The sequence below is a fragment of the Hippocampus guttulatus genome, chromosome 1 (assembly GCF_054856545.1).
Source record: "Hippocampus guttulatus isolate MCC_2025c chromosome 1, RoL_Hgut_1.0, whole genome shotgun sequence".
NCBI classification, from domain to species: Eukaryota; Metazoa; Chordata; class Actinopteri; order Syngnathiformes; family Syngnathidae; genus Hippocampus; species Hippocampus guttulatus.
The window spans coordinates 32,464,596-32,480,240 of record NC_141261.1 but is presented as its reverse complement, the minus strand read 5'-3'; the positions used below and the strand labels follow the sequence as shown (position 1 = coordinate 32,480,240).

General features: G+C 42.8%; 1 protein-coding gene across 1 annotated transcript; it reads right to left on the bottom strand.

The window, feature by feature from the left end:
- Positions 1-1,774: 1,774 nt before the first annotated feature.
- On the bottom strand, positions 1,775-4,398 carry LOC147211371 (homeobox protein engrailed-1-B-like). Its single transcript, XM_086107886.1, has 2 exons — positions 3,560-4,398; positions 1,775-2,348 (listed from the first exon to the last, which is right to left on the bottom strand). The coding sequence occupies exons 1-2, from the start codon at positions 4,086-4,088 to the stop codon at positions 2,029-2,031; spliced, it is 849 nt and encodes a 282-aa protein (XP_085964012.1). The 5' UTR covers positions 4,089-4,398; the 3' UTR covers positions 1,775-2,028.
- Between the last annotated feature and the right edge of the window lie 11,247 nt (positions 4,399-15,645).

The following is a 15,645-nucleotide window of genomic DNA, read 5'->3' as shown; positions in this document are numbered from 1 at the left end:
TTCACTTTTGCTCCCGAATGGCTTTCAATGAGCCACATAAAAAAATATGACTTTAATTTTGCTGTCAACCCCCCGCCCCCCCCCCCCTCCACACACACACACACAATAAAATAAATAGGGTTTTTTTTTCATTTTAAGAGATATACTGCACTCACCACCACATTATGGACCATCTGCAGAATAAAGTGATCTGATACACACCCTCTATTTTGAGTGAGATGCAAATAAATGTATTAAACCAGCAATATATTTATTGTTGGGCTTGTAACTACGGTGAGGTATTTCTAATAATTTGGTGGTCAGTGTGATCTGAAGTTACAAACTCATAAAAAACATAAAGACTGTTAAAAAAAATTGGCAGTTATTGAAAAAAGGTCGAGTATTTTTGTTAATACTGGTTTTGTATTGGGCCGTGTGCAGGTGTGATTAGTGGTATAGTGCAGTGGGGGTATTCTTTTTCATTTAGGAATGAAAAAAAAAAGAATCCCTTTTGTGTCCTCCTATCCTATATAATAGCCTACAGATTTACAGGCGCAAAGCCCACTGGAGCAAGTAAGCGACTGAAACACTGAGTTGCCTGAGATGAAATATCAATTATATTTCAAAGGCAGTCGAGTAACCCGCGTAGAAACTAGCATGCAGCAAGTCCCTGTTTGTCATTACTGAAATCAATTAGAAACACAGACGGGCTTATTAAATTGCTGCTTTATAGGCAGAGCCCAACACGAGCTGCTTGAAATAATTAAAGACGCCGAAAAAGCGGAGGGCCGTGAAGTCTATGGCGCTCCTCTGCCGCAGACTTCTGCAGGCTTGTTAGCTCTTAATTACATCATAACATAATCCACAATCAATTGTGTACGGACCACATTCCGATAGCGCAGATTGTACAAATAATGTAGATCACTGTCAATGAGGCTGAAGCCTCCAGGCATATATTTCTGTTCCTTTCAATAAGAATCATCATAATAATAATCATAAAATCACGAATAATTTAGCTTTCTCTTAAAAATTACGTTTACCAATTGAATCTGTTATGCATCCTCTTGTTTAAATAGTTATAAGATAGGAAACGAGCTTTCAAATTTTCAACCCACCCCCCAAAACAAAACAAAACAAAAAAAAAAAAAACATTATATATATATGTGTGTGTGTGTGTGTGTGTGTGTGTGTGTGTACACGCACCACGGACTGACGTAATATCATTGCTTGCTTTAAAAAGACAATATGAATTATGAGTGCAGGTGACGGTGGACGAAATGTTATTTAAAAAACCATGCTATATTTTGTCAATTAAGTTCTAACTGTATCAAACTGGTACCTGAGGTCTCATGGTTATAGTTTTTTTCACACACGTGCAGTAGTTGAGTGCAGTGTGTGACCTATTTAGAGAAATGAGTGAAACGTCACGTCAAGAATTTAATAATTTAAAAGTCAGATCTATAGCGTAAACCATTCTATATGTGTTGTTCACGGTCTTATCAGGCGAAGGTGTGTGTGTGTGTGTGTGTGTGCGCGCGCGCGCGTGTTTAAATGGGCTTCATCTTGACGAGGATGCTGGCAACCTCGCGCTTCTTCGAGTAGGTTCCGTCATATTGGTCTGCCTTGTAATTTTGCAGCGCTATTGAAAATGAATGCGGCGCGCACAATGAATAACAGTCGTCAGCATTATTTTGGCTTTGTCCGCAAACATGGGGCCACACCACATCAACGCCGTGAGCCGGGTGAACGAAGGAGAAATCGGGAAATAAGTTCAACGAGCTCGCGTCTCTTTCTGTCTCTCTCTTTTCTTTTTAATTTTACATTTTGAATCCATACATGTGAACATATGAAAATCTTTGGCTTTTCTGAGTCTGCGATGTGTGAAGGAGACACGAAGGGCACAAAATGCATCTTCAAAACAACCACGGGGTGAGAGGTGGGGGCCGCGGGGGATTAATTAAATATACTCGTATACCACATGATAACTGCAGCGGCTATATAAACTTTTAATCGCAACGACGTCCATAGTATTAATGCGAGCGCGTGGGTCTACTCGCTGTCCTCCTTCTCGTCCTGCACGGTGGTGGTCGAGTGGTTGTACAGTCCTTGGGCCATGAGCTGCAGCGCCAGGCCGTTCTTGTAGCCCGTGGCCTTTTTGATCTTGGCCCGCTTGTTCTGGAACCAGATTTTGATCTGGGACTCGTTCAGGTTGAGTTCCTGGGCCAGCGACTGTCTTCGCTGCTCCGTGATGTAGCGGTTGGCCTGGAATTCGGCTTTCAGTCTCTGCAGCTGCTCGGCCGTGAACGCCGTCCTGGGCCGCTTGTCCTCCTTGCTGCTCTTCTTCTTCTTCAGTTTGCGTGTCCTCGGCCCTGGTGTGGAAACAACAATGGCACGCACACGTAAATATCCACGTGTCATCCGAGAGAGCGTGTGTGAAGGAGAGCCACCAAAGCGGACGGGGAGCCGGTGGAGAGGGCGCGAGCATTCCCGTGTGTCAGAACGCGGCTCCTCTTCACGTCCACTCGGAAAGGCCCCTTGGCATGAAAGCGCTCCCGTGGTTGTTGTTCAAGTCGAGTGCAAAATAAAACGACCGATTGCCATCCGATTGACAGCCGAAGGACTTGGATTGCGAAGGGCCAATGCTGCTTCCGCACTGCAATTAAGAATCCGACTGCGCTTTGCCTGCCTGCGCTAACAATTCACGACGGCCACATTTCAGGGTTTTTTTTCTTGATTAATAAATCGGAGCAAATCGGGGGAATATACAAATATCAACAAAAATGACCTGTCACCCATTGATAATATCGTCAAATCACAAATGGACAAAAGGGGTGGGGGTGGATAGAAAGCCTTCACCGAAAACGCGCGTATACTCTCGAAATTGACGTAAACATTGCGATCGGAATGTAAATTACAGTTAAATATATTTTTGAAATGACTTTTTTTGGTTGGGGTTTTTCATTCGGAAAAAACAGCAGACCTCCTAAATTAACCACATGATGGAAATAAACGGGGTTTTTTTTTGTCAGTTTGGTATATTTCGCAAAAAAAATTGTCAACATAGCTTCACACAAAACTAAATAACTCGTATGAAATTCTGTTGTTGATTTCATTTTTGAGATTGTGCTGCTCGGATACAATAACAATAATTGTCAATGGCTTTATATTCTTTTAAAATAATTGTATTATAATTATATAAAATGAGTGTATTGTTGTGCACAATAGTCAATGATACGGATCATAATTTACACCGCGCACTAGTTCCATTTTTTTTTAAAAATGAGTAAATCAACGCAAGAAAATATTTGACACGAGAGCTGCATTATGGTGTTGAGAAATATGATTTAAAGGCAGAGTTTGAGTGTACGCGTCCTTTAATATGCAATTCCTACTTGAATGAAAACATGCTTGGTGTGTTGTGATGGGCCGAGTTCAGGTCACAGATTCGCAGCAAGTTTGGGTCAGCAACGTAACATTGCGGGCACAGCAATTCCTGTTTTCCCAAAGCAATGACAGTATAGTCCCGTGTGGTCAAATAAAAGTCTCGTGACGAACAATTGGGGGGCTTTCAGCGCCTTACCAGATGAGGGCCGGTCCGAGTAGCGCGTACAGTACACCCAGGCTGGCCACAGCATGGGCTGCTGGTCCTTGGCCGTGGGCAGAGACGCTCCATTGCCGCCGTTCATCACCACGATGGCCGAGGGGCTGTCAGCAAGTCTGCCGCTGCCGTTGCTCGCCGCTTCGACTTGTTTGGCCGAGCTCTGCTTGGATGAGGGCGACGAAGACGACGACGACGAAGACGGCGACGACGAGGCGCTGTCGCTGCTGCAGTTCGAGTCCAAGCAGAGGCTGCCGGCGTGCGGCCTCGCCGCCAGCGGGTTGATGTTTTCTCTGCCCGCCGTCTGGTTGCGCTCGCGGTAGCCCGGCTCCTTTTTGCAGCCGAAGTCTGGCCGAAGGATGTTGTCGATAAAAAAGTTGGTGGTTCTGTGAGCCTGCTGGGCGGCCTGGTGCGGGAGGATAATGGGAGGGGATGGCAGGTTCGGTGACATCGACACGCTCTCGTCCTCGGTCGAGTCCCGGCCGCTGGTGGGCTCCTTTTGCTCTTCCATGGCTAGCGACGCTGACAAATGTCGGCCTCTCCGCGACACACACTCCACTTGTTGCTCTCCCGCCCCTTTGTTATCCAATTTAGTCGCGCCGCATGTAAGTAAAAAAAAATAAAAAATCAAACAAACCTTTGGGGCCCGAGGGAAGCCAATCGAATAAGTTCAAAGCATGAGCCGCAACGACGACATGCCTTCACTGAATAATTTTCCTTGAGATGGCATAGCGAGCGACTAGCTCCGCGTTCAAAACACTGGCCGCCTCGGCCCACTGCAGGCTAATATGTGTGGACTCTCCCCAAAGCGCTGTCGTCCTTCTCCGGTTCCGGTCTGCCTCTTACAACCCAGCCGCAGCGCGAGGGCAAGTACGCGCGTGAGGCCCACCAATGGCGTTTCGAGACCGTCCCTGTCTCAACGCGCCACGTCCAATCGGAGCGCAGCAATCAAGAGAGCGCGGACACGCGCCTGCGAGTCTGGAGCACACAGCAGCAGGCAGCTCACGGCGCACTTCCACAGCACAAATGCAGCAAAAACAAAAACAACGAACTTAGCACCTGGTCTGCAAGCCACCTGACAACATTTCCAATGCACTCATGCAGGGCAATAGTAAAAAGTCATCCACTCATGCCGGTCAAATAGACCATGTAAAAAGTGCAAAAGGGGGGTGGGGGGACGAGACAAGTAACATTTTATACAACAAAAACTCAAATACAGAAATAAATATACAGGCCTACATATATATAGTTACATCAGAATATCTTATATAAAATGATTACCAAATAAAACAAACTTCATCACATATGGAGTCCAATGCATACTTCCACATCGGGGTTAAAGAAATAACACGTTGAAACGTTCACAGGTTAGTTCACAAAATAGCGAAAGCCCAGTTTTCATATGAAATCACAGAAAATGTATTTAAAAAATAACGGTGACAAATTTGAGCTGGAATACAATTTTTATCATGGTCAAGGTAATGTTTACGGACGGAGAAGCCCTGAAACAGAAATCGTATAGCTTCGATGGTGGTCTCAAAATGTCCGAGCAAAAGTTGCTTTCACGCACTAATTGGCGATTTGGAATAATAACATTATTAATAATCATAATAGCATGAACGCGCGGACGTGTTGATGTTTAACGCAATGAAATCTTTATCCCACAGGCCGGAGTCGGAAGCCGTGGCTACTTAATTAAATTCCAATTAGGACAGTATCAGTATGCTGCTTAGCCGCAGCACCTTTTGTGCGCAAATGAGCGCTCAGTCTGCTCTTATCTTGTGCTGCAAAGAGGGGCTGCTTGAGAGGGCCTGCAAAAGATAATTTATTGCTTTTAATTAGTCTTCATTCCGCCCGATCGGGCCGGTGTTCATCACCGGCAAAGGGCTGAATAAAAGCCCAGTGAAAAGCGCTGTCACCGGTCCCTGGCAGGGCCCTTAATCAAAGTGAAGCAGGGGCCCGCGTTACAAGCCACGTCATTTCCAAGGTGCTGATAAAGCTGGTTGAATAATAGCCGGGCCCCTCAGAGACACCATTTACAGAAATGACTTTATTGACGGCTTCACGTTGGTAATTCATTTTAGCTCTCATGTATTGGGAGTCAGATTTGTCGCCGTAATAGGATGATAAATGCACGGACGGACCTCAGCCTCGCTTTTATCGAGTAGCCTATATACTACACATATACCCACACACACGGGGAGGGGGAAGAAACCGAGCGGTCTTTGTGAAATGGCCGTGTCTCAAATTAACACTAATGCGGTGCTTTTATTTATGACGCTTACACCTAGTACGACAAGTTGTCAACCATTTAAAAATACATAACTTTCATAGGCTATTCAACATTATACACTCATTGTTCTGGTGAAAGTCATGTCGTTGGCGTCGCCAATAAAAGTAAAACAAATTACTCTTTTGCTTCGTGTCTCCCATTTTGTAGAAACAAAAATTGACTTGGAAAAAATAATCAATGTTTCAGTGTCAGTATAGTAGCTTTTTAAAATACAGGATCAGGTTGGAGCGAAATCAAATTTAATATAATTAAATATAATTAAAATCATAATCGCAATTGTCTTCATTCTAATATATTTTTAAAGAGTAATCGAAACAGACTTTCAAAATATGCGCAACAGAGCTGACGGACTTGAGATGCCGCCGTCCACGTGCAACTGCAGCTTTTTCACTCTCAACCCCCAATTTTTGTTGCACTTCCACTTGGAAATTTCTTGTATATATTTCACATTTAATCCCGCCTGTCTGTGGAAATAAATACACGAAAACCACATCAGCAAATGCATTTAATGTCTCAAGCCCTCAGACGACGAACGCAACAGGGTGAATGTTCTCTCTGAGGGCTTGTGCTGACACCGAGTGGCGGAAAGAGGAAGTCGTATAGGTAGCACTTTGGCGTGCTTATTTATATATAACTTCTTATTTCATTTAATTTTGATCGAAGGTCGAAATGAGATAGATAGATAGATAGATAGATAGATAGATAGATAGATAGATAGATAGATAGATAGATAGATAGATAGATAGATAGATAGAGAAAGAGAGAGAGAAAGAGAGAGAGATGATTTAATGGAGAAACAACGACACGTGACAACATGGAAATATCTGAAAAAGGTTTGCCAGCCCTCTTCTGACACCTACCGTCAGAAGTATAGAATGCATTTTGACTTAATTTTTTGGGTGCATGCAGCATGTACAGGCTAAACCGAAAGCTTGAAGCCATTGCGATCCCGCACTGAAATGATGTAATTGACGTGCTGCATGATTGATGAATGAAGGTCTCCGACAAATTTGCCAGTCGAGCACGCGGTCCTTTAATTTCATCCACATTCTTCTTTGTAATCAGTAGTAGTTCAATAAGGAGCAGACTGTATTCTCTTGTGGGTTTAAGTCAGAAAAGGCGTGCTGCTACGCACGTTTCATGGCTGCGCAGATTCCAACATTGAACTAAAAGTCTCACTCAGGCAACCTTCATCTCAAATTTAACGGTGCACGTATTTTCCTATGGGCAGGTGGGCACCAGATAACCTCGAAGAACCTTATAGAGCCAGCAGACATGTCCTGAAAGAGAAAAAAAAACCGATGGGACACTGAGATTCCCTTGTTATGCTGTAGAAATTATCATTTGACAATGTAAAGACTTTCAGAGATTTCTACAAATAATAGTACTGATGTAGACTGGCATTTGTCTATTTTTGACCTTGTTTAATCATGAACAAAAATGACCATTGTCTTCACAGATATATGTGAATATCACTTTTAATAGTAACGTAATGAAAGGTAAATTTCTTCTGAAGTGTGTATCAAACCGGGAGTCCATCGCATTAATCAGTAATGTAGCAGGATGAACTGTCATCTCTGCTAATTACAAGGATGCTGCCAAGCCAATCAGCATACGAGATCACACTGCAAATACAGGCGCCGGCTGCCTGATTATCCACTTGCTCCTTGCCTCTGAGGTCCCGCCCAATTCCTGATTGCCTAAATGTCTCCATCATTACACTGCTGCAGGTAATATGGTAGTGGCTGCCTCCACTTGTCGGACCATTCACAAATTCTAATGTCAATGCATTGACTACTTATCTTCTTAACAGTTCGGTGTTTGAGACACAGACAATCTATGCTGAGCTGACGTTTAATCATACTAGCATACGGAAGCTCCGCTTGCCTCTCTCCCATGGGTGATCTCATATGCCTGGCGGCACGTCCAACTCCCCCATAGTGGACTGCATTATATCCTCAACATGAAAGAATTTACAGTATATTCATACAGCTTTATTTTTACCTGCTGTTAGGCACTGACCAGATCATATACACTGCTGCTTTTCAGTCGCTGCTTTTTAGTTTGACTGTGTGCTGCTGCCTGGCTTTACTCTGCCTGGCCTGACATTACTGTGCTTCGGCGTAGCCCCACCGCAAGACTGGTGGCTCCCACTGGCCTTGACACTCCTGATTTTGCCGATGGGCATTGGGGGTGAATGTGTGGACTGTATGGTGATAAATGGGTCATCTGGTTGTATTTCATCAATTGAGTTCTGTGGTTAATTGAAATTTTGTGCATTTGCTTTTAAACTTCAAGTCCCCCTTTTTGGTTTTTACTTGTGACAGTCCGTAACGAACTCAATTGCGATCTGATCCCACAAACATAGGCACCAAACAAAATTCCGCCACAAAAATATTTATTTACAAGAACAAAAGCACACCGACAAAGTACAAACAGAAACCGCTGGTCAACAAAAACAGGAAAAACAATACATTAACAAAAAGCGCTTGCATGAGGCAAGGAAATAGTTAAACCGAGGTTACCAAACGAAATGACAGAGTCCAATTCACACGACAAAACAAACAAGATCAAATGACTAAACAAAGACTATACTTACAAAAACATGGAACTAAGGGAACAACAATGACTATGACGAGAGCGAGAGGTCTAGAAAACCAACACTTGAGCAAGCAGCAACAAGGTCAATAATCCGACAAGTCGTAGGCAGCCTATCAGTCCTTAAATACTTGGCTAACATTGGCAGCAGGTGTGCACACTGAAAGGAAGGCTCTCGTCTGCCACCTGCTGAAGACACAAGATCATCATGACAATACTCCGGCTGCAGCCCCATTCGTTTTCCTGATTTCATATTCCCTGTGGGAATGGTATTTTATCACTTGTTTTTTTAATATAAACATGTATTTTTGTATCAGAATCGCATCTCATGCAAACCTTTCTGTAACACAAACCTGAGTGCCTTGTTCATGGTACTGGTGCCTCAATATTTCCCTAGGTGGCATCGCCTGGCTTCTCTGGGTGATGTTGAAGTTGAAAATCCCACCTCAAGTGTATGACTTCCACATGCTACAGTAACCAAGAAGTAGCTGTCACTTTCAGGTTGGTTGGTGATCCTGTGTAATTTAAAGGTGTGCTGCTGCACACTTTTTTTTGGCTGCACAGAATCTCCCCTCAACTTCATTGTGTCAATTACGCACCTTCTGGAAATGTATGCACTTTAGGTAGAGAGACATTTAAATGAGGGTATTCCCTGTCAAATCTAGCTGTGCATGTATTCTCCCAGATACTTCAGCAGCTTTCTCCTTCGATGCTCAGGAGGCTGTACGAACGACTAGTGCCTCTTTGACTTGCACATCTTGCATTTTGTCTGCAAGCGCTCACAACGACAGTCTGTTGCAATATACATCAAACTCAGCAATGCTGAATTAGATTTTGTAAAGTACAGTAATAAAACTAAATATTGCCACAGAATGAAGAGGAAAACGACTTCCTGTTTCACGTTGGTGAGAGAGAACATACATTCTTACCCCTTAAGAGATCAAAACACAACACAAAATTGCTTTTTTTGACAAGTTGGAACGGAATACTTCAGGCTTCTCTTAAGTGATCGGTGTGAAAGTGTGTTTTTGACTACATTAGTATGGAAAAGAAGTCAAACAACAGAGTTCTGATTGGGATCGTCAAATGTATTGACAAGTACCTACCAGTTGTTCTACCAGTGGCCCCCCCAAGCTAACTGTGGATGGGAAAACCGTTTTTACATGTATTCACCGTGCATACTCATACTTGTACCTTCACTGCACACTGAAAACCATGAAATCTTGGGATCATCAGAACAGAACTTCTGGGAGAGTGCAATTCCAGGCAATGGGTTGCCTGAAACAGCACCCCCTAGCTAACTCTGGCTAGAAGAGCTGCACGTACATGAAACTCACACTGCTTATGCGCAGTACTCATGCTAGGCTGGACATGGACTTCACCCATCAAGTTCACGTCCACACAAAAAGTAAACCTTTTTTCCTCAAAGCTTCACAAATGAAGCAGCGTCGCGGTACATGTGAATAAAGTTGTGTCAGAGATGTTCACTCGGACAGTTGAACAGACTCAGGAAGAGATTGTCTTTTCTGCCGGCAGGAGGCGCAGTTTTCTACGAAGCCACTCCGTGTGTGCTTCCTACTAACACCTGACCCCTGCAACCTCTGCCGGCCTTTTTATTGATTGTGTATGCAAATTACAAGTGATATATCAGAAAAACACTCCCTTCTTCACATGTCACACCTCTCAACCCAGCCCACCGATACGCCCCCCAGAAGCCAAAACATCTCTCGGTACAAACAACGGATACCTTGTTACTTCAATGGGTAGATTTTGCAAACTGAAGAAATCTTATCATGCTGCCCTCCTGAAGTTGAACCTTCCTACCGACATTATCAGTTAATGAGGACTTGACTTCATTCAGCTCAAGTTGGCCCTTTTTTCTGTGTGCTCCATCGTGAACAAGTTGTGAGAACATACCGTTCGAGGTCAATCAAGCATATACTGAAATGAAACTTTAAAACATGATAATATTAAGTTCATCTTTCTCCATCAAGTTGTTTCATTTTAAATGCTTTGGATAATTGAGGCAGCTAAATATCTGAACACACACACACACACACACTATTCATACATTCAATCATTCATCTTCCGAACCGCTTTATCCTCACTAGGGTCGCGGGGGGTGCCGGAGCCTAACCCAGCTGACCTCAGGCAGTAGGCGGGAGACACCCTGAATTGGTTGCCAGCCAATCGCAGGGCACACAGAGACAAACAACCACGCACGCCCACACTCACACCTAGGGACAATTTAGAGCGTCCAATCAGCCTGCTATGCATGATTTTGGAACGCGGGAGGAAACCGGAGTACCCGGAGAAAACCCACGCAGGCCCGGGGAGAACATGCAAACTCCACACAGGGAGGCCGGAGCTGGAATCGAACTCAGTATCTCTGCACTGTGAAGTCGATGTGCTAACCACTGGACCACCGGGCCGCCCACACACACACACTAATGAATTCTTTAAAAAAAAAATGTATTCGTACTGTGAGATACCAGTCACCTTTGTGGAATCACTGGTACAGTTGCCTTTTTAAATTAGTTATATTGTCATTTTAAACTATTATACTAATTTTGTATAAGATTTAATTTTTTTTCTTTCCTTTCTGAAACAAAAGATATATTTTATTGAATTGTATGTATACTGTATGTATTTTATGTATCTTTTAATGGACTCCAAGTCGATGGATAAAGTAGATATTGTCATGATTCGGTTTAGGGACCAACAGGTGGCACTGTAGGGCTCCCCCGGCAGCTGCACACCGGTTGGTCATAACTAATTAGGGCTTTAAAAGGACTCCCAGCCCGAACACTCGGTGTCGGGTCATTGTTGCTTCTTGCTACTGTCATGTGTGTTGCTGTTGCTTTTTGCTACTGTCATGTGTGTAGCTGTTTGCTTCTGTCATGTTTAGTTCATTGTTATGTTTTAGCTTTAGTCATGGGTTTTGTTTGATACTTTGGACTTCGTTTGTTTTGGATTTAGTTTTCTTTGTTTTAAATACAATTCTTCAAATACACCCTGCTCCTCCCTCCTGCCTGCTTTTTGGGGTCCACCACCACCTTGCTACGTGACAGATATAATGTTCCATTTAAAATACATTTCGGATTTTATTAGCATAGGAATTTTCTTTGAAGTCAAATAGAATTAGCAATGTTCAACTTGCTCCGTGGTGTTTATAGACTGTATTCGAAATGTAATATTTCATATAGATATTAAACAAATATGCCATTCTTGTGTGGAGTGAACTTCATGAGGGGAAGTCCATGTGTGAGCAGAACAGGAGTAATGTGCATAAGCAAAGTGAGTTTTTTGTACATACAGTTTTCTTAGCCAGAGTTAGTGAGAATGCTGGAAGACCAACTGGTAGAGCACACCGATTACTTCAGAGAGTCAATTTGCAACGACATACTTATGTCGTTGCAAATTGTCAAATAAAAGCAATTCTCGGTCGCGTTTTAATGACTTCTTAAACGGGTACTAATGATGTATGCTTTTCTTCTTCCAAAGGTGAAAAAGGAAATCGTTTTCCTATTTATTCTGTGGCGATATTTTGGTTTATTGCTGTACTTTGGAGGCTGAGCGACGTCTGCGCGGTCCCGCGTGGGGGTACATTTTACACAGGGGTGCTAAATACTGTAATGCCCTTCAGTGTGGTCAAGAATGCACGCAGTCACTGATGCAATCTGTTCACTTTTTAATAAACAAAAAGAGGCAGCAATTAAGACACGTTCACAGGAGCTGCTGCTGGTCACAACTCACGCCCATGCGCTCCACACTCTCTCACTGCCTCAGCCGATCTCACCCCCAACCTGGCTCGTCCCCTCTCTATGACGTCACCCCCTACTCAACCAACCCAGCCCTGAGCCCTCAAATACACAAATAACAAGAAACAGATATTACAACACGTTACATCCGTCGTGAAATCCATCGGAGTATCGCGCTCCTGGTGGTGAGCGTTGCTAGGCAACACTTAAACAACGCCCGTCTCACTAGCTTTTTCAACTAATGGAACAGCTCCAATAAACATTCAGTCATGAGCACAGCCCTCTGGTTAAATTACGTCTATTGTATTTATTTAATACACAATGCAGATGAGCCGCGCACGTTTGTCCCAAGGGGACAATCCATATAACTTCCGGATCCATATGCAGGCCAATTTCACATTCAAAGTGTAAAATATATTCCAAAGGGATCTCTATGGGATTCGCACATCTGAGGAAAACACCATAATGCGCAAATTTGCGGTTCTCCTTAGAATCCAATGTCATACCTCTTCGGTGGCTGCGCGAGTTTTCACAGGTTACACAGATGGGAGTGTCGGAAGGCAAGACAGGACAATCGCAGTCACGACTGCGTAAGATAAGTGCGTTTAGAAGTAACTTAAGCATGAGTGGGGAAAACGCCCCTAAATTTTCAACGCTTGAACCCACACGGCAGCAATAAACTACGAGAGGAAACAAACTTTCAATAGTAGAGAGTAAAGTAACACAATACCCCAATGAGAACGGACTATGCAAAGGACAAATCCTCATTCTCACACCTGTAATTCAGAAGGCATTGTTTATCATACCATCCGCAGTCAGGGTTTCATGAAATAAAATGCACACAGACAGAACCTTGTGCAGCACATTCATAAAAAAGCAACGTTTTGCTGGGTTTAATTGATTAAAAACAGACATTTTCTTTGTCATTGCTTTACTTGTGTTTCACGCAGTCTAATTCTATCTCATGCACTGATTGTTAATTGGCCACGACTAAATAGCCAATCAGAGTCATCAGTTGTCTCAGCCAGCCAGCCAGCTGCGTTTGGCATTCTGTGGTTGATGGGTCATTCATTCAAAATCTTATCTGAAGCACACCACATTGACACAAAAATATCTTAATTCTTCACAAATAATTTTTTTTTAATTGTTCCTGTTTGTATTATGAGTTTTGTCAGGCAACGTTCCGTATATGTGTGATTTTTTATTTCATGAAACCTTGACTGTCCATGGTATTGTAAAACTTCTGGCTGTGTTGTTATTGGTCGGAGGCAATTCTTTTCTTAGTTATTGTTTCACACAACTCAGAGGCCATTTTTTGTTTTTATTAACCATGCCGCCGAATGTTTTGATTAACATTAGAGTTGACTGAATATTTTGTCTTTAAATTAGCAGTTCGTGTCAATTAGGTGTAGGAGAGTGCATCCATGTGAAACTGGCAGAAAAATCACATGTGTCACACTCTTTCCCCCAGATGTAGGGGTGGCCAGAGAGTGACAAGGGGTCACCACTGCCAGCACGTAGCTCTGCCCCTGTGTGAGAGCATTTATGTTGACAGCAGTCCAAAACAGTTTTCTCTTCTGGTCGGAACACCGCCGAGGCAAATAGAAGTTCTTACTTAAATGTAATTGACCCCCAATTAACCAAAAAATATTAATGCTGTGTAACATACAAACATATTCTGCTCTTACACTGCATATGATTTTTGTGAATCCTAATGGTTCATCCAGGTTTCTTTCTTTGTTCCGTGTATGTATAAAAAAATGTAAAAGACATTTTTGAATGTTTCATTTGTTTTTATACTGCATTGAGATTGTCTCCACGAACACTCAACATACATTTAATATCATTATTTTAACCTTATTTTGATGTACTGTACATATTAAATCGTTACAGCAATGCCGTTAGTGCTACTGAACTGAATGCGGGCTTGATGACGGGTGCAGTACTGCATTCTTCCACTAAATGTCAGCGTCGAGCTGCTGAAACAAGAATGTTCGTTCAAGAGTGCTCAATTTTACATGCTGCCGTTTTTTACAGAATAAACCAAACCACCATGACAAATGACGTCACATTTTAAAGCGACATTAAATATTAACCATAAATTCAGACCTGAGGTTAAACAAACAATTTTTTACAATGTTGTATAAGAGTGGCAAAAAAAAAAATATATATATATACAAAAAATCAATTATTTGTATTGTTTCATCATTCGGAACCACATTTGTTTGTTGAGGCTCAGTTGAGATAACAACTGCTCGAGGAAATTTATCGACAGTTTTCTTTCTGCTCCCTTGAACATTGAAATGCCATCAATGTACAGTTCTTTGTATCCTCTTTCCCAATTATCCTCACCGGGGTCATTGGCGTACGTGTTGGAGCCTATACCTCAGCTGACTTTGGGAGAGAAGTGTGGTACACCCTGGACTGGTCACCATCGAATCACAGACACATATATTCAAGCAACCATTCACACTCACACCTAAGGACAATTTAGTCTTATTAAGCAGTACATGTTTTTGAAATGTGGGAGGAGAAAATCTCCACACATGGGAAGAACATGCAAACTCCCTACAGGAGGGCCGGAGGTGTGCTAACTAGTCATCCACTGTGTCGCCTTAGAGGACAAGTTTGCATTCTAAATGTTAATTAATATTCACAGTGTTTCCAGTCTCTCTCCGTCTGCCAGGCCCTCTTCAAGGTCCAGGATCTCTCCAGTAATAATACATGAAGGGCTCTTCATACTCATCCATTAATCAGGAGGGAAGCTGAGGGCTGATCTTTGGCCTTCACACACGCACACGCACCCTAACCTATCATCAATAATTAAACTGATATTAATGCAGATAAATAATTAAGATTTGGGGGAACCTTTTTGGAGCTCTAATGAGACATAGGTGACAGATTACCCGCACGTCTTATTGCATCTTGCTGAGAAGTTTGTCGAAGCTTAAGCGGAAGATAAACGGTCCCATCACACAACTGGCAAATTCAATCAATGCAGAAACTTTGCTGGGCTTTAAGTGAAACTGGTACAGGCATCTTATTGTGGTTTTAATCCAGAAACCAAGATGACATGCAGGGTCAATTAGCCTGCAAGTGATTGACCAAGGCTATTTAATGGACCATTTGGAATGGAAGTCTCCTTTTTATAAGGGGAACATGTAGGAAAACCCGACAGACCTCCAAAGTATTTTCTTCTGAGGCATTTTGAGAAGAATTGCACATGCATACAGTCAAGCTGGATGACGCATTTTGCAGATGTCCCCACAGTTTTTGAAATCTGTCCCTTCCATGTGTGAGCCCAATAGTTATGCCATGCAGTCAGGAGAGTGCGATGGCAATATTTTAAAGATGACAATGATTATAATTTGTTCAGTTTATTAATTTTTGCAATTATTCAGAGTGATTGTCCCATG